The sequence below is a fragment of the Lutjanus erythropterus genome, chromosome 3 (assembly GCF_056507025.1).
Source record: "Lutjanus erythropterus isolate fLutEry1 chromosome 3, fLutEry1.hap2, whole genome shotgun sequence".
NCBI classification, from domain to species: Eukaryota; Metazoa; Chordata; class Actinopteri; order Lutjaniformes; family Lutjanidae; genus Lutjanus; species Lutjanus erythropterus.
The window spans coordinates 30,170,490-30,194,260 of NC_139319.1; the positions used below are offsets into that span (position 1 = coordinate 30,170,490).

General features: G+C 39.1%; 1 protein-coding gene across 2 annotated transcripts; it reads right to left on the reverse strand.

The window, feature by feature from the left end:
• Positions 1-22,736, reverse strand: dtd1 (D-aminoacyl-tRNA deacylase 1). Of its 2 annotated transcripts, none has more exons than XM_084715774.1 (6): positions 22,584-22,736; positions 22,059-22,149; positions 19,304-19,539; positions 17,028-17,125; positions 7,889-8,044; positions 1-1,579 (listed from the first exon to the last, which is right to left on the reverse strand). In XM_084715774.1, exons 1-5 carry the CDS (start codon positions 22,624-22,626, stop codon positions 7,889-7,891), a joined length of 624 nt encoding a protein of 207 aa, XP_084571900.1. In that variant the 5' UTR covers positions 22,627-22,736; the 3' UTR covers positions 1-1,579. The 2 variants fall into 2 exon arrangements, with proteins under 2 accessions (XP_084571900.1, XP_084571899.1); XM_084715773.1 differs by having other exon boundaries at positions 7,880-8,044.
• Between the last annotated feature and the right edge of the window lie 1,035 nt (positions 22,737-23,771).

Genomic DNA, 23,771 nt, shown 5'->3' on the forward strand with positions numbered 1-23,771 from the left:
TAAAATCTAATTCCTCTCAATATTATGCACCCCCCTGGCCTGTCCTGTGTCACAATGAAATCTGTCACAATACGGAAGCTAGATATTAACAAAACGCCATTTTAAGATTAAATTCTTTTAGAGATAAATGAGAAATGCTCTTTTAGCCTCCAAACCACTGAGTGGGTGGTTCAGTGTTGGTGTTTGACAGCTGGGCAGGCAGACCAGTCGCCGTAGAAATATGATGTAAATGTAAACAAGCTGCTAAGCTTTATAAGCTGAGGACAGATTTTGTTAACAACTGTACTGACAACACCATTTAGCATCCAAATTGTTTCAAAGGTACATTTAAAAGCCGTTCAGCTTACTAGTCATTTAGCTACTGCGCCTGCAAACTGACGTCAGCAGCAGAATTTTTGAGCAGAATTTTGTATTTTTCATTCTTTTTCTTTTATTATTTATTAGTTTTGTTTGTTTCAATCAGTTTCAGCCAGTTTGCTTGTTTCATTCATTTCAAATGTTTAGCTTTAGTTTAGCTGTTTCCACTGTTTAATACAGTGCAGGGTTTAAAAGTACAGAATAGGTTAATTTAAGTGTTTTTGACACCAAACCCAACCTAACCTTGCTTAACTGTGCATGTTTCCCATAGTATTGTAACTGTTGCCTAATTTAGCGACATAAGCTGCAACACAAGCCATGCATCCATGCTTGTAGAAGGAAAAGGAGACAGGTAGAAAGATGATGTGTGTTGTGTTCAAAGTTGGACGTTTTTTTGTGTGTTTTGTTGCAGTTGCTGTCTAGCTATAAAACATAAATGTCTCCCTTTTGCCTATTGTTTTTTTTTTTGTCAAAAGAGGGCACAGGGCATGTGCATGTACAGAGCAGACCTGTGTGCTGTGGACACTTCAGATGGACCTTAAACACAGTCTATTCATACACGTACAATAACCGTCTAAAAACAGACTTTACACATGTAGTTATACTAATTATGTGGTGTCACTGGTACAATAAATATGGCAAGACTTACATTTTCACTGTCCTGACATTCTTGTGCCTGTACTATAAGTCAAGGACTTGGAGCAGAGTTATGCTTCAGGGTCAGTGCCGGGTCTGTAAGCAGAGATTGAGTGGGAGCAGCGGGCTGAGAGTGAGACAGGCGGGGAGAATCTGAATGAGAAAGATGGACAGAGACGGAGCCAAATGGAGGTAGAACCAGGGAAAGATAGGCAGTGGTAAAAAGACAGTAAGAGAGCACAGAAAGCAACACAGTGTAGTGCTGCTGATGTCTGCTCCATCCTGTATCACCCATGTTCCCTTCCTACGCACCTTTGTTCAATTCCTTTCACCAGTCTTAAAAAAGTGGGCACTGTCTTGAAGTTAGACTCTGCTACTGTGTTTACACCTAGCAAGTCCTGTATGTGATTCTGGAGGAGACAAGCCAAGGACACCAGCGAAGGGACGATGCTCTGCGACAGGCCCGAGAGAATCCTGCTGATTTCCAAACAGGAAGGAGGACAGTACACGATCAGGTGAAAGAGTCATTGAGAATTAAGGCCTTCCTGAGGAAACTGGACTCACCGTCATATCCCTGGTGTGACATCTGCATGAGAGAAAACAGAACACAATCATTTTGGTTTCTGGACCTTCTCATGTATCATCAATCAATAATAACCTAGGATAAAGTGCAACTATGCAACTTTTTCTGAACAGCAGCCACTGTGACCACAAGGGCACACGATATGTTTTACTTCATTAAAATTTTACTTTATTCAGTTACACAGCTGTATCTACTAGACTTGTCACAATACCAGAACTTTAAACTTCGAAACAGCAAAAAGGGGGAAAAAGAAAAAAAAGGAATAATGTTCTCTCTTTTTTTTAATTAACAAACTGCACACAATGCTGGTAAAGACAAAGGCACTGAATACTGTCTAATTTTGCTGCAAAGAATATTTTTGGCAAGACAATAAAGACTGAGCTGGGGTCTTCAAATCTTACTTTTTTTAAAAACAGTTTCTGTACTTTTGATACTATTATTAACAGATATTGTATCATTTTAAATATGTGATATTGAATAAGAATAGATACTTCAATACCTTTGATGACCTTAATATCTTCTTGGTTTGGTAACATTAACTTCAGAACAAGTGAGGCTGTAGTAGCAAAAGTCTTGAGCAAACAAAGCAAAAAAATGCAAACAAAACAAAAACCAAGCATCTGTCCCCCCACAGTTGTGATAGACATTTTTCACCATTTCCTGACATTATAAACTGCAACCCTAGAGTAAATATGATAATTAACTGTTATCTTTAAGATCTAAGAAGAAAACTATTAACGCTGAATGCTGCCTTGTAAAATTGTTACAGTAAACATGTTTGCAAACAACAAATTAATGCATCTGGCAGACAGGGAGCGACATTAACATTCATTTGCAGCACATTTTTTTTTTACCACATTACAGATTCAAGCCCAACGTTTATCCTACTTTCATTTCTCTGTTTCTGTGAGCAAAGTTGGAAAACCAAAAGAACGATCTGAAAGACACTAAAATATACCACAAAGCTGAGGGGAACTGCTGTGATTTGAAATATGCCCGTCAGAAACAAAAGCAGTCATTTGATAAATTGCAGAATATTAAAATATGAATTAGTGCAGCTTTAAAGAAAGATTGCAGGTATTCAGAGCAATTTTAGGTGAACAGATACAAATTCAGCATCAAAAAGTGATAGTGAAGGGAGACTGAAATGACCACTTTATGATGCTGTTTATCAACAGATTTACACAAAGGATGTGACTGTAGCCTTTATTAAATATAGAGGCGCCACATTGTGAAAGCAGCCATATAAAAATTTAAAAATGGATGTTACTTCTATTCTCGACATACATCTCTGACAAGTGATTTGCAAACAATTAAAATGGCAGCTGACAAGGTGAGCTAGGAGTTTCCCACAACAGCCTGACGAACAGCAGAAACCTTCATGTGCCGTTTCTATCAAAATCCAAACACAACTGACAGGAAGGAAAGAAGACCAGAGAAGATAACGGAGGACTGTCACAAATTACTCATTCTGAGGAAAGCACACACTGCTCATGTTTAAGTCATGCAAAGCAAACCTCGGGAACACCAATTCGCTCTTTAAAATATGCAGTGACAGAGCCAAGAAAGCAAGCCCCTTGTTTGACATCTCTCTTACATCCAAATTTCCCTCCCCTGCCTCCTCCTCCCACCGCAGCGCACGCACCTCCAGAAGTGCTGTGTGCGCACTCCCCTGGCTGCTGCACACTCATCGATGAAAAACAAAATAACTCTCACACTTCTTTTTGCTGTTTCCTCTTCCTCATTTCCCACTCTTTCTTTCGCCCATCTCCCTCACTCTGGCTCTCTGTCAGACAAAAAGGCCTTATGTAACGAGGCGCTGAAGCCTCCATGACTTGGGGCACATATTTACCCAACATGCACTTGGGGATTACAGCGCAGGGCCCCCCGCTGTAGATGAGTCTGACATACGACTACAGACTTACGAGGTACCACATGGGACAGGGTGCGTGTGCTTGAGTGTGTTTATGGAGCTGTTACAGAGCAGACAAAACTGTAGTGTACCAAATAATGCAGCATCAGCATCAACTGTGAATTTTTAGCTGTTCATATCCAATGTCTCTAAGCGAGTGCGGGTGGTGTGAATGATTAAAATCCTGAACACAGAAATCGTGAGTAACTCCACAATTCAGCACTACAGAGTTCTCAGTCTTTTCACATTTTCAGGAACTATTTTCTAACATGTATAATGTGTTTAGAAGATGTACACAATATTTAGAATATATTGACCACGTAACCATGTCAGCATCTCCTGTGTCTGCCAGGTAAAATTTCTGATTTTGTCAATGGAGTCTGGTTTAAGTCTTTTTTTAGGTGACTAAAATATATATATAATAAAATATGTTTTGCTGCTGACCCTGTTCACAGCAGTACATTGCTTAGCTTCCGTGCTGGTACTGCTCTCTGCGTCTCCAAACTGGGGTCATGTCCTCCACCATCTACACTGGGAAAATTCACTGACTGGACAAACACCTCACACAACCCCACTTCAAATACTCCAAACTATCCCTTTAAAGTGCGGCTGCGGTGCCAGTTTGACAGCGTATCCGTTCATGTGCGTGGCTGCCAGAGAGTTCACACAGGGAGAGAGCTCAGAGTGCCACAGGAGCCAGCAGCAGCAGCAGCAGGCTCAGCAGGGAGAGCAGAAGGGACGCGGAGGGAGCTGACTCAATGCCTCCCCGTCTCTGTTCTCCCACAACTCCTCTGTTTTTGCTCTAGTAAACAAATACTGAAGGCAAATAAGAGCAACCCCAACCCCGCCTCCTCGTCCCCGCAATAAGAACCACAGAATGAGAAACAAACAGGTCTGTCTCTCATGAACGTTGCCGAGTTTCACCGCAGTGTCAACAATAACAAAGAGGGCAGGCACAGGCAGGGAAAGAAGTGGAAAACGGAGATGCTGAGGTGAATGTGAACGACACCGCTTTTCTTCCTCTTGCTGCACATTTAAAGCTGCCATATTGTACTTGACACAATACTCTGATATAATAAATGGAAGAGAACTATTTTTGAGGCCAACTGTATTTGTTGACAGTGCAAAATGTAAAAAAACAACAGCTGTGCAATCTCTTGCAAAAAGACCCAGCTGTACATTTTCTGAATGTGTGCTCAGGTGTACAGGTCTATCAGGGTTTTCAGAATCAAACTGTCTTAAGACCATCTTATAACATCTGCCACTGAATTTAGAAGTAAATGAGCGCGCTAACACAGACTACTTTTCAGTTTAACATAAATATTTGTACTACTAAAGGAAATGTATTAAAAAAAGAAGAACAGAAAATTAGTCTGCAGATTGCAGTATTTTGTGTATTTTTTTTGTCATTTTTCTTCTTAATATACATACACAGTATATTTTGGTATGTTTGTTTTTTTTTAATTTATAGTTATTTAATTCCCAGTCAAGTTTACACTTTTAGTGTCCTGATGTAATTTTGGACAATAAAGTTTACTGTTAAACAGTAAAATATCCTGCCTCCATAACATATTTGTCATCAACCAATTTATCGATATCAGAATTTTTCGACTCCCCAGTCTCGGACCGGCCCCAGAAATCCAGTACTGGCTCTACAGAAAATAGTTAGAGTAATAATTATAGTTAAGGAATGACCTTTTGTAACATTCCTGTTGGCCTCGTATGTTCTATGCAGGCTCTATGTTCATGCTGTAATAAAAAATTCAGGGATATAGATGAAAATGTGGTTTTATGAATCTTCCTCGTTTGCCTTGATCTAATCATTAAAGGAGAAATCTACCATATATTTACTGTAATAAATCATGTAACAACCACCATATGTTATCAGAGATTAAGAAAACATTAGGGGTGGGAATCTTTGGGCACCTGCCGATTCGATTACGATTACGATTCAGGGGCTACGATTCGATTATAAAACGATTATTGATGCATCTTTATGTATATTGATGCACTTTTTCACAAACACATTTCTTTTTGTCTCACTGAATAAGCATTCGTCACTTGCAATTTTTAAAAACAGCGCATTTGTAATAAGAATTCATTTCGATTATATTTTATTAAACTATTGGAAATATGTGCAAACTGGAAAGTACCAACAGTAGCCACTAGTAGCCGCAGCAACAGCAGCCTGCAGTCTCCCCGACTCCTCCGTCGGGTGGAATCGAGTTACGGCTTCTCATGTTTGTTGTGTTGCCAAAGTATTTTATTTTAGCTCGACACAACTTACATATAACGTGGCTCTTGTCCAGTTCGCTTCCGCCGTCGACGTTGTAGAAGCCGAAGTGTTTCCACACGGCTGCTTTTAAATTAGAAGGAGCTGTTCGGACCTCATGGCGAGGTGGCTGCCGGTCGGCCATGTTTGTTTTCCGCTGTGCGCGTGTCGCTCCAGGTGCGCGTCCCAAAGTGTCCCGGCGATGACGCGTACCGCGCTTCTTAGTTCCACATTATTTAGAAGCTTCTGTATCACTTTAATTAACAGATTTAAATAATCGAAATTTGGACGTTTGTGAATCGATTCAGATTCGTCCACGTCCGAATCGCGATGCATCTAAGAATCGGAAATTTCCCCCACCCCTAGAAAACATACTTATATGAAATAGTTGCTTCTTTCACAATAAATGCTAAACCTGCAGGTCCCCCTTTGACATTTCTGTTCTGGCTCGTAACTTGTGTTTTTGTTTGTCTGTTTCACATTCATTATCATTAAAATTAATTCTGAATGTTTGCCAAATGAGTGTCTGTTTATGAAATCATTTATAAAGTTTTAGACGGATTAGATGTTTATAATGGTTAAACTGGGCAGGCAATGAGGCAGGCAGTGACTGAACTCACACTTCAGAATGTGTATTTTGAAAGCAGCGAGCTTTTCAGGATAACAGGCTTAAATTTATATTGACGCTTACAGTTATAAACAGCTTACAGTGTAGGACTTGTCATTACATGTTATTGTCAAATTACAACATTGCAGTGTCTTTTACTCCTGCAGTGCTCCTGCAGCCTGCTTGAGCTGCCTCCAGTCTGGAGACGAGGGACACGGGGAAACAACTCGCTTCAATCTTAGACTTATTAAACAGGATTTTAACCTATTTAATATACCTTCTATGACTTCAATTTGCTATCTGGACTGCAGTACTCATTTTTTTGACACGCAATTGTTACATATCACTCCTTTACAAATCAGCTCATTCACCCTATTTTGTGCTTAATTAAAGCTGCACTAATCAATGGTTTTATATCAGTAATGCAAAAAATACTATGAGAAATATTAAGGATGTTGCTCTTACTGATACCCACAGATAATTAACAAACAACTCTACATTTCCCCTCAGCATGCTTTGGTTTTGTGGCCCACAACTTTACTATTTTGGTTCACTCTCACCGTTCTAATGAACCTTGTTAAAGCTACAAGACAGCTAGTTTTAACAAAAAAGCTCTCCAGCATGAAACTTCATTTGGCAGTCACAAGCATGGAATTTAATGTTGTTTAGTGTCTACTGGATGAGCAACTGTTTGCCAGCACGTTAGCTGTATCTTCTTGATAAGGTTTGTTCAGCAAAATGCACTGCCCACCAAGTGCCTAAAAAAAACAAAAAACACCCTTACTCTAGCTATAAGATATAAATATATATATTATTTTTTGTGCATAATATCTGAATAAAACTGTGAAGCCTTCCTCATTAAGGTTAAGACATGCTGTATTATTCAGACTTTAGCCGCAAGTGAAATGTAACTTGTTCTGTCCTACTGAAACTGTCATCATTACTTTTGTGGAAAAGTGACTCTGGCATTTTTTTTTCCAAACATGAGAGCAACATGACATTTTCTCTTGTGGTTAGTAAAGCAGATGTAAAAAAGCAACATGCGTGGTATTTTCAAAGCCTTGACAAAGACCAGTAGTGGTTGAAAAATGCTGGCATTTAAACAACTTAGCCACTACAATAAAGGCATTTTTAATTCTTCCTTCCTTGTTGTTACCACTTATTTTTGGAGTGCCTGGATTACGTTCCTGTTTATATTGTTTTTTTTAAACCCTATTTTCCAAGAGCACTCAGCACATTGTTCATTTACAAGCTGAGTACCCAGAGCTGTTATCTCTCTTTTTTCCTTGCCTGGTATTTTGTATTGACCTTAAATATCATCAAATATAATGAATTTAAAGTTGTACAAAAAGTAAGCTTATAAGAGGATTATCCTTTCTAGAAAGACCTCAAATTACACACTTTAACACAAAACCTGTGTGATGTTTTAAGGACCTGCAGAGACCTGGTGCGTGTATGAACATATACTATATGTGACTGCATGTGTTGGTGTGTATTTTTGTGCTCCCTCACCCTGCTGACCTAGGGCTCCCTCTCTGATGACACATCACCCTCAGCTCCACTACTGGCGTTGGGGTCCTGTCGGTAACGTTGGGCGCCTTTCTCCCTGCTTGACTCTGAGGGGCCCTTGGAGCGCGTCTTCTCTTTCCTCTGTTGCTGCTTCTCCTGCTTTGACAGCTGAGGAAACAAAAGGAACAGGTGAGTTTGGTTCATAAAAGAAAACATTTTTTATATGTTTTCATATGAATGTGCCCTTAACATAAATGTGCCAAAGGAGATGACTAAATTAAATTGTCCTTAAGAACATTTTGGTACCTTTAGAGAGGAAAAGGATTCAAAGGAAAAATCCATACTCATGATTGCCTACTTCTTATTCAATAAGATTTTTTTCTCTCCAGAGAACACGCCTGGACTTGATACATCCAGCTTTGAGTTTTATGTGATAACTTTTCAAAACAGTGAGCTTCAAAAAAACAGAACTTTGATTCTGAGCGGCAAGCTGACATTCACCATATACGTTTTATACTTTAGCCAAAAATATTTTCTGCTACCTAACTTTGTTATAGCTCTACCTAAGTAACTCAGAAATGCAGCAAACATCACCATTTACTTTACCAACTTTATAAGACAAAATACCAATTATTAACAGTGAAAGAGAACTGCATAAGTTGTCAACTAGTTGTAACTGTTGTTTATATATAGATATATGATTGTCTATAAAGGCAATTATTTAATGTCTATTTCCTATTCATGAGGGCAAATGACATTTAATTTAGACCCAGAAACCTACCAGTTTCATTTTTACTGATCAAGTCTGTATTACAAACTCATGACGAGTTTGAGTGATGTAGGAATAACCCTGCATGAAGAGTATAATGAAAGAAGCTATCAAATTATTATTATTATTATTATTATTATGGGAAGTGTAGGATGCATCATGTTTGGAGCTCAACATTACACAGGACTAAAAGTTAGGATATATGGTGTGCTGGCGTTTCAACTGTGGGCATCCTTTTTTTAAATCTTTAAACTACTAAAGGACTAAAAAGAACAATACCTCAAAAAAAACCCTAAACTATAACTGTTGCCTTTGTTGTCATGAATAATTCAAGTTTCTGAAAAATGTATATACAAGCCTCTCGTCCATGAGTAGATGCACAATTCCTTCTACGCAGCAATATGGCTGGCAAGCAGAGGGGACCCTTAGGGCCTTCTAATCCTCCAGAAAGGGTCAAATGTGTCAGCATCATAAATGATATATTTAAGCATATTATATTTGATTTCCTTAATTTAATTATTGGGCTATTCTCTTCTAATTCTAAATTGTGCCCCATTTTCTATCAAGGTTGCATCAGAAAAGAGAGAGTTACTTTCCTGAAAAACAGTAAAATAGAGTTATCCAATGAGATTGTTTTTGTTGTTACCTCTAGGCAGACAGAGGTTGGAGCCGACTCACTCATTTGTTAGGACTTCATTACTGGGCCACAGCCTGTGTGTTTGTTTAGGAAGCAGCAGGTGAATTAACCTCCTTCAAGGCCAGCACTATCTTAATTGTAGTCTAGAGACGAAGCAGTTGGGACTGATGCTGTTGCTAGGTGGCTAGCTTGATGGCGACGCAGAGACAGAAACTGTCTGCCAGAAAACACTTGATTTTTTTTTTTAATTAAAGCTACTTCCAACACTACCACACAGCACAACAGTAGATAGAGCCATGTTGGTAGACAGAAGTAATTTTACTGGGGACATATGCTACATGCAACTGTGTGTACTTTGTACCATGTTTACTGCAACAGAGAAATAAGACTCAGAAAGTTTCATACAGGCTAAAACAGCTCTTACTACCAAACACAAACTTAAGTATAACTTAACCAAATGGACAGTAACAAAGTGACTGAATACAAGTTTAAATACAGAAATCTTGAGGAAAAACCTTACTTGTTCTGCGGTCATTGTGTGGTGTTTGCTGCCCTCTATTGGGTGAAAGTGACAGCTACACACTACAGACACCTGCTATTGTTAAAAGTTACCTGGCTGCCTGCCGCTTATTGCAGCAAAATATTTTTCCCTTTTGACGCTTTTTTGCTGTGTCTGGCCCAACTGAAATCCCAGCTCTAACAGTCACAGTTTACCAATTTTGCCAAGTGTAGTTTGGTAGAAAGAAAACGGTTCCTAAATGAAACTTCTCACAAATTCTGTAAATCACCTCGAGTAACTGGGTCATGATTTCAGGAAACAGACTTTGCTGTTGTGTTTTTTAAATTTACTGGTGCTTTCAGTACCACAAGCTGAGTGCCATCTAGTTCCATTATATCAGAGAGAATACAGTCATTTATACAGTTATCTCCAAACCCCGACAGCTCACACCAAAACTATCTCGATGTATAAACAGCACTGCAGGCAGAAGAAAAATATGTATTTTTTGATTTTGGGGTGAACTGTCCCTTCAAAAGAAGTAATTTTGTAAAATATAAAAATACATGTTTATCTGAACTGTAACTAGAAGCTTATCAGTCCGATGTTCCTGGTGGCTCAACGGGCTGAGGCACACAAACCAAAACGTGCTGCATCATGACTTGCAGATCATGACCTTTGCAGTATGTTCAGTATTCACCCAAAGGTCTCAACATGCATGCGAATTAGTATAATTAATTAAATAAAGACAGAGAAACACGTCAGTACTGCAGACCAACACTCCACATCCGAGTCGTCTTCGAGGATACACGGACACTTCTATTCTCTCCTCATTTGGAGCTATTCTGGGTTGTCATATGATCACTTCAATGAGTCTATTGTTCTGACTGCATGCACTGCCTCTCACACACTCCAAACAACAGCCCTTCCCAGTGCCACTCAGTGCTACCAGTCCCTTCTCTGATCAAACCCGCTCCTACTTGTTTTCTCATTGTATTCTTCACGGTTCATAAAACACCGCAACAGGAATGATGAAGTCAGTATGCTACCCATCATCTGAAAAGGGCCTGTAAACACAGACGCTAAAACTTTTATGGCTGTCGGGTAAATATTTATGAACTAAATGTCATCTTAAAAATCCAAAGCATTGCATAAGGCATTACATTATTCAAAGCGCACAAAAAAATTCTGTGTTATTCCCATTTGAACCCATTAACACGGTGTAGTATCAAACCAGGCCGACTGTTGTTGTTGATGATATAACATCTGGTACATAAAAACCAGGGGAGAAACATGCTTTCAACATCTGAATACAAACTGGACACTGTGAACAAATGTTTCTCTTTTTACCATTAAGCAATCAACATTTCAATCTAATGTTAAAGCTACACCCAACTCTGAATCCAAACTGGATAAATCCTGACCTAACAAGATCAAACATTATATAATATCTGTGTATGCTGGCTTCCAGCCCACACCCCAAAACAAAATGCAAAAACAGTCAGGTGAACAAACAGAAAAACTCAGGACTCCTCTGCCATTGATCCCGGCTGTTCAGCATCCCAAAGAGAACATCCAAACAGGATGATTTTCATTGCTCTGGATAACACCATTGTTTGCTGGCCGCTTGACCCTGCGGCGGACTAAATCCCTGATTCATGGAAAGAAAGGGACAGTGTCTGTTGGCCATTGCTTCATTTCCCCCCGTGCCAAGCTTAGCCTATTGGCTGGCCTTTTATCCCTCATGTTCAGCCTTGGCTTTGGCTCCCCGGCCCCCACAGCAAAACATCCCAAACAGACAAGATTAAAATTCTGAGGACTGCTTAATATCCCTCCCTTTGGGCGAGCACCCAAGCACACCACGGGGAGAGCAGCCAAAGCCGGCCTGGAGCCAAAGCATAAGGACGTTGGCCAGGTTCCACGGAAGTGACCAGAATCGATTCAGGAAGACGGATATATGAACTCCTTTCAAATGGCTTGAGTAAGAGGCTGAGAGAGGTGTATCCCTGTTACTGAGAGACGAGGAGGTCTCTGTCTTTCGTTTGCATGGTCTAATATCCTCATTACTTAATGTCTGGTTTGCACTAATTTGTTCAATGCTACGGAAATTTTGCAAAAAGCTCTATTGCCTAGAAATCGTGGTTTGTTTCAGTCTAGCACATGAGCTTTGTGTCTGTTCAGTCTAACATGAAATGGGGAGGGGGCGCAATAGTCTCGTCAAAAATATTGAAATATCGACAAATAACCATACTGAATATTTGAAATGCTTTCAATACTAATTTTTCACAGCTGCACTATCTCACTCCTCCCCAAATGCGATCTGACACATGCATCTCTGCTGTGTCTGTTTCATTACTCGTCTCATTTTCTCAGATTGAATATCTGTTGCTATTTCATTGCCTTGCTATATCTATCTTTAAATAAATGTTTAATTTTTTGTCGATTTTCCCCGTGCTATCGAAAACAGTATCAAATACTGATATTTTCCAGATACTGTATAAAAATGAAAAATTCTAGTATTGTGGTTGTTGTGTTTGGAAACCAATGACTAAAAATTATCTTCTTTTCGATTAATTGATTGTTTGATTTATACAATGTAAAAAAATAGATGAAAATACTGCTGACTAGGACTAGGTGTGGAGATATCATTGCTAATACGACACCAAAGTTTTGGTACTGAAACCCAGCATTGTGCATGAATGTAATAAAATGCATTGAATGTGTTTGTGTTTTTGGTGAACAAGGAAATGAATGTATCCATCTGCAGGTAATGAACGCAAATGTGACCATCATTAATCCATATGTGAGTTAATTATGCTCACAGACTAGCATGACAGCACAAGTGGGTCTATCTGTGGACTCACAGTAACTACAGGACATGGTAAACCTTAAAAACTCTTCAGGCAACACATAGTCCAAACATCTGCCACATTGGCAACAATTTTGAAATAACACATGGAGTTGAAGCGTCCGACCAGTCTTGGGAAATATCTGCAAGTGAATGCTGGTCACAATAAATCACTAGCAAAGGGTAAGACCACAAGCCAACAGCCACAAGTTTCTCCACCCAAATCAAATATCTCAACAACTATTTAATGTTTATTTACCATCAAATCTGGTTGAGGTCAGAGGATGTACAATAGTACCAAAAGAGGTTGGCCTCTGTGGTTTTGATTAACAATTATTGGATGGATTACCATGAAATTTGCTTTAGATAATGAAGGTCTCTTGAGGATGCATTTAAATGGTTTTGGTGATCCCTCAATAATTCATCCAGTACTGTCATCAAGTTTAAATTCCAATTTCCTTTTTAATTTGCTTTTTTAACAAATACCTGCAAAAAAAAAAACTGGCATTCCAATCACCCTCAGCTGTACTTCATGTCGAGTGCTAATGAGTAAACACTGGCATGGCAACATGCTAAACTAAGATGGTTAAAAAATTGGCACATGGTAAAAAATTAACCACTCAACATCAGCAATCTTAGAGTTGTAACAGTGAGCATATTAGTTTTCTGGACTGTATTTAAATTAATACAAAGACAAAATATTTAAAGAGATAGTTCACCCAGAAATGAAAATTCAGTCATCATCTACTCACCCTCATGCCGTCACAAAACACTGCTGGAGTTTCACAGGAAAACAGTGTTGCAGAATCTCCCAAACAGTTGACGTGAATGTTGACCAGTGTTCAAACATAAAAAAAACAAACCAAAAGAACCCAAAACATACAGTTTGTCCATACTGCTTGTCTGGTGTAATTCTAGTCTGCTAAAGCCCCAACATGCCGTTCACACACTGTCACACCACACACATTCAGTTCAGACAGTGTGCATGTGAACATGGCTCCCAGCTTAAGCTCTAAAGTGTAGATTTAGGCTAAAAACATGGTGTAAATGACACCTTCTACATTAATTTTAGGAGACATGGATTAGACCATTCAAGCAGTATGAAGACAAACTGGTCACTCCCATTGTTTGGGACATTATACAACACTGTTTTCCTGTTAAAATCCAGCAGTGTTTTGTGGACTAGAAACACTAAACCCGACCTCCAATTGCCATGAGGGTGGGTAGATAATGACTGACTGCTCATTTTTGGGTAAACTGTCCATTTAATGTTAAAACTGCTGCTGATTTTGGGGTAAACTGTCCCTTTAATGTTAAAACTGACAAACTTAATTGAGTTTTGTAAATATACACCAATTCTGAATTTGATACCTGCAACACGTTACAAAAAGGTTGGGACACGGGCATGTTCACCACTGTGATACATCACCTTTTCTTTTAACAACACTCAGGAGGCGTGTGGAAACTGAGGACACTAATTGTTGAAGTTTTGAAAATGATTCTAGCTTGATCTTGAGGTGCTCAACAGTGTTGTCGTATTTTGCCCTTCATAATGAGCCACGTATTTTCAATGAAAGACACTATAACATGCAGAATGTGTCTTTGCTCTGTGGCATTGCCTTGCAGAAGTAAGCAGGGACGTCTCTGACAAAGACATCATCTGGATGGCAGCATATGTTGCTCCGACAACCCGTTGAATTTTCCAAACAGGCGTTTTTTTCCACTTTTTAGTTGCCCCCGTCACAACTTTTTTGTAATGTGCTGCAGGCATCAACTTCATATTTATCTACAAAAAACAATAAACTGAATGATAAATATATTGTCTTTGTACTATATTCATGCAAATCACTGTATTCCTTTTTTATTTACGTTTTGCACAGCATCCAAACTTTTTTGGAATTGGGGTTTGTAGTTTCCATTACAGCTGCAGCGATTAATCAATTATTAATCGACTATTAAATTTATTGCCAACTGTTTTGCTAATTGATTCATAGTTTGAGTCGTTTTTTTTTTAAGTAAACTTTGGGTCACAAACAAGACATCTGAGGACATCAACTGGGGCTTGGAGAATCACTAATTATATTTTTCACTATTTTCTGACATTTTATGGACCAAAAAAACTCATCTATTAATTGAAAAAATAATTTACAGATTAATTAATAATAAAAATAATTGTTAGTTTCAGCCCTATTTTCCTTATCTTTCTTTGACAAATGTAAACCTTTTTCGACAAAAAAAACTTTTTACATTTAGTTGAATGAGTCAAACTTTTAAAATGTTAAACTTTGTCAAAGCACTATCAGCCACACAAGAGTTGAGCCTTAATTAAATAGTTTTAACGCTGACAAATCTTTGCTTAAATCATTAAAACCATTTTCCTCTGGACATAGTTTAGTTGGTACTAAAAAAGTTATTGAGGTTCAATACTCAGCCCTGTCCATCATGAGCTCTCAAAACCAAAGATGACACCAATCAAGTCATCTATTAATCTACTATTCATTTCAGCACTACAGATGTCCTTTCTCACAAAAACAACAGCACACTGCAGAGTCATTCAGAAGTCAGATCTGCTTCACAGTGTGTACTGCAGATGATGAGATATTAACCCATTCTGATCTATGTGCACAGTTTCAGAATAAGTCACTTTAAAGGGAGGAATCCTGGTTTGACCCTGAGGCATGTGGTTTACTGAAGTAAATAGAGAACAGGATGAGCTTGCTGGGAGCAGGCCTGGTCGGCTTCCACAGGGACAGGTACTGCAGAGGGTGAGCATGAAGTGGCAGCAGCGAGCTCCCTGAGGCCTGTGCATGTGGGCTGGTGCTGCCAATCATCTGAAGCCCACACATAACACCCTGTCACCCACACAGCGCACACACACAGTACAGAGACAAACACCCAACTAAGCCAAATCGGGTGTGCTTTCAGCTTCACCATGGGGGTGAGTGAGTGAGAACACTCAGTGAATCAGTCCCACTCCACAAGGCTATGGAAGAGGTGGCAATGGCAGACGTCGATCTTGGCAAGGACATGATGCTTAGTGTCTGGGTTCTTTTAGTCTAAATTGACAAAAAAAACAACATTTATTGTCCTTCATCAGGATTTAACTTGTAGTAGTTTACTTTCAGTGTTTCATCTTGGGGACAAATACACCACGGGGCAGTGTATGCCACTGCAAAATTATACCTACATAAAGCACCTCCCCAGTAATCATTCATTTCAAATCTTACACAGCCGAGTATATCCAGTATATCAGAAAAAGTTCAAAAAGATGTTCTGATTGGAGTTAATGGGCCACATGCATAAATTTTGTCTTATTTTTCTCTTGTATTGTTCTTACATAAAGGAGTAAGACGAAAATAAAATCCTATGTGGGATTCATCTAATGTACACTGACAGTGAAGTCTGTTCTCACCCACCAGAGAATGTTGATGCACGCTCTTTGATCTTAAATTGGATTCATATGCAAGGAAATTTCCAATTAGTAAAAGAAAACACCCCAATAAATCAATATAAAGGCAAAGAACTTAAGTGCCATGTGCAAACCATAAACCAACAAGTCTTTGACATTTAGCAGGCGATGATAAACTCAGAAAAAAGAAAAAGAAAAAGAAACGAAAAGGAAAGGAAAGGAAATTCTACCAAAAGATTACAAAAAGGAAAGAGCTTTTTTAAACAGATATGGCTGAGTGAATTGGAGCATCACTGAAGAGGTTTCTCTGTTGGGATGCAGCAGGTGCAGCCAGGTCGTGCTCATTTGCTTCATTTTTCCAACTGTATTGACCTTAGAGTGCACTATCTGTTGGGCTCATATCTGATCATCATTTAGACTTACATAACAGTTAAACCGATGAGGTCAGTGACAGTGGAAAATAAACCACAAGTTCGTAACTTTTGTTCTTGGATAATCAATGTTTCTTACTCAAATCATCACTCTCAATTTTAAAAAAAAAAAATCAGCTCTACATGTTACATGAGAATCAAGAGCAACTGCACACAACAGAAGAGTAAATATCACCACCTAGTGGTTCAAAACGAGAACTGAAATGAGTCCCTGAAAAGTGGAATGACACATCATGCAAGACTTCAAGTTGGGTAGAGAGATGAAGTTAATCTGTGCTTTTTATGGTGCAATAGTACAGAGTGAGAACCAGCATTTATATATTCACTTTGAATATATATATAGAACTATATATAGAAATGCAGCTTACACAAAAACAATCTTAATTTAAGGTACGTTTACTTGCTTTTTTATGAGGTTTTAACTGTATCTAGCAACTGAGCCACCTCAAAAAAACCAAACATGAATGACATGCAATTCAACACTCCAGTAAAGAGCAAATAAGTGGACCTTGAGTTAAGATTTTTTAACTACTTTGTACTCCTTCCTGCTCAATGACATACCTGTCTGAGGTCTGTGGGACCAGTAGGTGATGTCAGTTCAATGGTAACAGGTCCATCATTTTGAATGTGGACCTGCATGTAGGCTCCAAATTTCCCATCTAGAAACACAAGACAAGACAGAGACACATGTTACAAGCCACAAAAAAAAAATGAGACCTAGAGATCTCACATGAGATAAACTCACGTTTCATCTATTAGCATCACTGCCAGTTAGCCCTCAGTCTAAGTGGCCCAGTACACCCCAATATTAATAGGCAGTAAACAAGTAAAGTGGAATTTGTTTGGCATGGGCAGTCGATGTTTCATGAGGATGTGGGATAATGTGAAGCCTTGAGACATTGGGGACAAAAGATGAAGTTTCAACTTAAATGTTCTCCTTTCTTCCACTGGGTCCGTGAGATTAATGACACCATCTGCACAATGAAGCTGTGGGCCGTGGCGGAAAAGCGCTGCATCATCATATTTCCTCTCTGGAGGGGGGGACTAATTAGGAAGCCTTATGCCTCCCTTGCTGGGACAAGGTGTTCTCCGCACCTGCTCCCCGGTGGGCTGACCCAATTCACTGCTACCGTCACCGCGTCACAGCATCACCGATAATACGCACCTCCCTCCTCCCAAAAAGCCATAACCTCACACTGAAATGGGAATACAGGCAGGTAAACAGCAGGGGCACGGGGCACTGCGCCAAATGTAAAATGAGTGGTGATAACAGCAACCCTCGACACTTTTGTTTTTAATTAGCTTGGAAACAAGTAGCTGTGACCAACCCTGTATTTTCTTAGTCATGTTGTCCTCTGCTAGAAATTGGCCTCTTGTTCTGACCTCAACAGTTCTCATAATGACCCTTTAAAGCCATTGGAAAACCAAATCTATGATGGCCTTCTAATTATGTAATTTAAGGTCTTATGTACATAATAGTAAGCTTCTAAAAGCATTATAAATTAGTTTTAATCCAAATATATAATATACTCTTTCCTGATTTTGGGTTTGGATTGGGTGTGCTTAAGCTTGGACATTTATTATAGAAATAAGAAGTCCATGTCAAGCGCCTGAGCCAACTCAACAAAGGGGAACTGAAGCCGTTATACCACTCCACACTCCTTTGACAAAAACAGAAATTTTATCTCGTAGAGAACGAGAGGTGCTGGGCTACTGCTGCCTCAATCCACAGAAAGCAATGTTAGTTTGGATCTGAACTAATGTGTTGAAGCGCCAAAGTCACATGTTAACACAAAGAAACGAACCAGTTGAGCCAGTGGTAGACCAGCAATGCCAATGTTCTGCAAGTTAAAGTTACTGTTTTTGTCAAAGGAGTCTGGTAGAGTCGAAGATGGCAGCTTCAGTTCCCTGTTGGAAAAGACTGTCTTCTAAAAATAGCCTACGATTCAACAAGTAACAATTTTTTTAGGTGGTCCTTCCTTTAGATTTGCACTTTTACTATTTCAAAGAAAATTTCCATATGCTTTAAAATATTATATGCTTTTCAGATGAGGATTGGCAAGATATATGGAAAAATCATCAGACATCCACCAATTCATGGATATGGAGGGAATTTTCCTGGAAAAATCTGATCCGGTTTTTTATTACACCCAAGGTCAAGAACAAGTATAAGGGTACAGACCTATCATGCTGGAGGAAATGTGGAGCAGTGGATGCAGATCACGCACACATATTTTGGAAATGTCATAAAGTACGGAAGTTTTGGGAAATTGTACACAAAACTATACAAAAGATTCTGGAGTATGATATTCCTATGACCTACATGGTGCTATATTTTTGTAATTTTGATTCTATTAAAGAGACTATAAGAGTAAGGGATAAGTATTTGATCAAAATACTGCTGATAGCAGGTAAGAAACCTATTACGAGGAAATGGGGTAAAGTGGACCCTCCCAGTCAGGACCAGTGGATTGGGATTGTAGATGAAATCCACACAATGGAAAAATTGACACATCGCCTGAGACTACAACAAGCACAGATGGAAGTATGTAGATTGTAGATTGTTCATGTAAGGCTTGTATATGCAAATATATGGATGAAAAAATCAACAATAAAGTGGAAAACTAAGTGGAAAAGTGGAAAAAAAAATATTATATGCTAAATATAATATGCTATTTTTCAAAGCACACAAAAAAATGTTTTGCAATAACTGCAAAAATGGGAAAATTTATTAACTGATTTTATAAAATCTGAAAAAGCATGAGAGCAGCAGAAACACTTCACTGTAGGACTATAAAGTGGGACAGTTAAGTTGGCTAAGTCATCGTTTCACCCACCCTTAATGAGCTCTGGCTTGTAGGTGCTCCTCATGCTCTCCAGGATGCTGTTGTAGAAGGGCTGGGCCAGCTCTGCAGGCATGGCTGAGTGGAAGTCTGGCTTGTTGCCTTTCAGTATACACTGCAGTGTGAACTGGCTCACACACAGCACCTCAAAGTCCCTGTCCATGACACTTTTGCTCCACGCTCGCCCGTTCTCATCTTCAAACAGCCGCAGGTTCAGGATCTTACGTACCCTGAAAACACAAGGGAGAGCAGTGAGGAACCTGTCTGTAACTGTGACAATCACTCTGATCAATCCGGGCAATAATACTGGCCAAGGCCTTACTAGTTTACAGTACAACACAAGTTTTCTAGACTGGTTTCCAATCATCCCATCAAGCATTCATGACAGGACATGAAAATCAACTGGGAACTTGACTGAGAAATGTAACTCATCACAGCAGAGACTTAGCTGTCTCTTTTCTTGGCCAGACTTACAATATTTTTCTGTTATAATGTAGTTTTTGATTTTAAAACTTTATGTTTAGCTCATTAACATCAAATCACTCATACTTTACACCTTTGCTGGTCATTTTTAATGCATGTCATACAGATTTTGTGCTTTTCTTTTGTTACAGACACTCATCAGTTTCATTTCATCTCTGTATGGCATGAAAGCAGACTTGTAAGTTATGTAATCCATCAATGTGAACATGAAGTCTGCAGTATTTTTGTCATGTTTGTCAATAATGCTTGCACAGTAATACAATACATTCAAGTGCAGACTTATTTAAAAAGTCTGCACAGCATTACCTATAACAAACGTGTAACTTTGAATTAATACAAACCTGTTTTGCAATGTTCAGTGTATTGGATAACACAACTTTAACAAATTTTAAGAATGTAGTAGAGGACTTTAAAGGGATAGTTTGTAGTGGTGTTTCAGGAGGTACTTCATCATACTCAGTGTTTTACCTCCATCAGATGGAGGTTTAGAATACAGGTGTACAAAGCTAAGCAATGCACTGCAGTAATGTAATGAATGCAAGTACACATCTTGGGCAAAGGACAAACTTTAGTGTGGTTTGTAGACGTCCACATGTAGTGAATGAGATTAATTACATTGGGAGGCGCCCCTATAGCTCAGTTGGTAGAGCGCATACTGAGGCTTTCAGTCCTCTGCAGCAGCCTCCAGTGCAATTCCCACCTGCAGCCCATTTGTTGCATGTCATCCCGTCTCTCTTTAACCCCTTTCCTGTCATAGCTTCAGCTGTCACTATCAAAAATAAAAGCGAAAGCCAAAAAATCTATTTAAAAAGAGCCTAAGGCAGCAGGTACTATTAAAATATGTCAAAGCTTAAATACCCTATACAGCTAGGGACTTGTAAACTAAACGAGTTAAAATTATATAGTTACTTCCAGTTGCCATATGTCTCTTTTTACTGTATCTTACCTATTTAACCAGTTTATAGACTGCTGAACAAATGGTCTTGTGACCATTTAGTAGCTTTTTTTGGTTTAGGTTATATTACTTTTTAGTTTCTTGGGGTCTTGTCTTAAAAGCTTTTACATGATTTGTAGGCACACTTGCCAGCCCTCCCAATTTTCCCAGAAGATTTACTGATCTCTCCAGTTTCCTCCTGGGGACACAGTTCTCCCATATTTCTCCCAATATCTGAGAAATGTTTCCACCTTTTCTCCTTTTTCATTATCACAACCTATTTCTGGCTCTCGATGGCCCTAAACATCTGTTATTTCCACCTGGACAACAATACATCTACCTCAAACGTTGTTCTGGGACATAAAAGAGAGCTGCTCGTGCCTGCTGCATCCACATCTGCTTCAGAAATATGGAGAGTACTAAGAGAAAGAAACACTGACGCAAATTTCAGACATCCTAGAAAGAATTCCTGTTTCTTATGGAAAGTTTTAAAGGAAAGGGGCACATTTTTTCAAGACCAGCCTCAATAACATACCTTTAAAAAATATTTCTGTCTTGTGAATCAAATTTGAAACTGAACAAGGTAAGGCTAAATGACATGGTCCCTCTGTGTTTTTTTTCCAACTAATAAGTGTCAGTTATAAGTCATCTGCTGCCATTTGTTTGCAAAAAAAAAAAAAAAAAAAAGTGTACTTATTGTTTTGTTATCTTCATTCTTTAGAAGTCATCAGAATGCAGGAAAGAAAGTAGAGGTTCTTAAATGTGAATATTTTCTGGTTTGTTTACTCCTTTATGGCAATAAACTGAATATATTTGGGTTGTGAGCAAAACAAGGCATTTGAGGACATCACCTTGGGTTTTGCAAAATGCAAAATTTTTATAGACAACAACTAATCGATTAATTGACAAAATAATCCACAGATTAGTTGAAAATGAAAATAATCGTGAGTACATCCCTAAAACACAGTATATGAAACAGATACCCTCCTTTGGTTTGAAAATATGCCTTTTTTGAGATCTCAAGAATGTTTGTAGGTTGTCAATGGTACTGTGTAATACATGCAGTTTTTTTCTATATAACATGTCAGTAAACACATTTAAAATATTTTAGAATATTAAAAATAACATTCTCTATCAGGGTGTCCCATTTCACACGTTTTCAATTTGTTCTGCGGATAAAACTAAAGTGAACTGAAAGGTAAAAAATAAGCTTGTCAGTGCTCTCTGGCAGACAAACTATGGAGTAAAGACACTGATTGTTACACAAATGTTTAAACAGTGATTTCAGATGCACTCAGCAGGGTTTAGGGTCCCTCCCACACACACACTCACATGTATTCAGCATCCCTCTGGGTGTCCTCCGCTGATATGCCCAGCAGTACACACAGTCCTCGGCCTATTGAGCTGATCTGTTCCTCTCCCACTGCAGGACAAGAGAAGTTTGGGTGAGTGTGAGCTCATTCAGTGACAAACAGCCCAGGCTGACAGGTGACAGACTGAATGACATCAGTGTGTGTGGTGAAAGGAGCCAGCAGACAGGACTGTCTGTCATTCAGCTCTCAGGACCCGAGGACATCCAGAGGACACGTTCATCATTCGAAATAACCTTCGTTGGTCTCCTCCGAGCTTCAGCAACCAACCAGCAGTGTCTCTGTGTGGACTCACCGGTCAGAGACACGCCTGGTTGGCTCTGGAGCCTCATTCGTCTCAGTTGGGAGTGCTAATGCTAACCCTGCTAAGTTAGCTAAAATGCGTGGTCAGCAACGTCCATAAATGAAAGCTATGAAGCTCGGTTTACCGATACTATGAAGAGTGTCAAAGTCCGACAGCTTCGCTCAGTTCAGAGCAGCCTCTTACCTATCACAGACGCCTTGGTGACCCTTTGAATGATAGCTTTCATTGTTGTGGCTGAATTGGAAGCAGCACACTCACAACTTCCAGGACTCACGACGTGGACGGGACGCTGTTGCCCCCCAGCGGCCGAAACACGCAGCACCCCGCCCCCCTATTTCTTCTGCCGGAGGTTTGCCCGGACAAAGATTATGGAGGATTTTTGTTGTGAAAATAAAAAGTGGAAAAAAAAAATAAATAAATAAAGGGTTCTTCTTTTTTTTCTTTCTTTTTTTGTTACTATATTTGTAAGGGAAAATTAGGCTACAATTAAATTTAAAAAGAAAAAAAATGAAAAAGCTCATTTAAAATGCAAAAGCTTAAATTGAAATGCTCAAACCAAAAGCGTGAATTTTAAAGATGATGGTAGGAAATGAAAAAGCTTCAATGGAAATACCTAAATTAAAAGTGTATCATTTCCTGTTGCCAGTAGGTGGCGCCATGACTATTGCAGAATATTGTCATGCAGATGTGTTCAGGGCCAGACTGTTAAAAACGTGAAGTTTGGTGCAGATAAGATATACTAAAGTTACAGCAATTTCAAGTTTCAAGTTTAAAGGCGAGACATCAAAATTCCATGCCATGGCCACACCCCTGAAAAAACCTGTTGTAGTGAGGTCGGGCACCTGTCAGACGCCAGCCAGACACAGGAGGCACAGGCTACACTTTAAAGGTTGTGACCAAGCCATTTGGCCACATCCATCGATAAAACTCATATCAGATGTTCAGACCTGGACTACTACTGCACATGTGAAGTTTCAGGTAGATTCGACCAAGTAAATGGAAATTAATGCAATTTCCTGTGTTTTGGCGAAACATTGACCATTGCCATGCCATCATGGTAACGCCGTTTCACGAAATGTCAAGATCTTCACAATAAACCATTACCAAGGCTTTAAGGACTTTCTGACCAGATTTGAGTTGGTTATGGTCAACCTGCTTGGAGCAGGGCAGTCTAAAACATGTAATTTCCTGTTGGCAGTAGGTGGCGTCATGACTATTACGGAAGATTGTCATGCAGATGTGTTCAGGGCAGGATTGTTATCAAACATGTAAAGTTTGGTGCAGATCAGATCATTAAAGTTATAGCAATTTCCCGTTTCGTGGCGAGACATCAAAATTCAATGCAATGGCCACGCCCTTCAAAAATTTGCA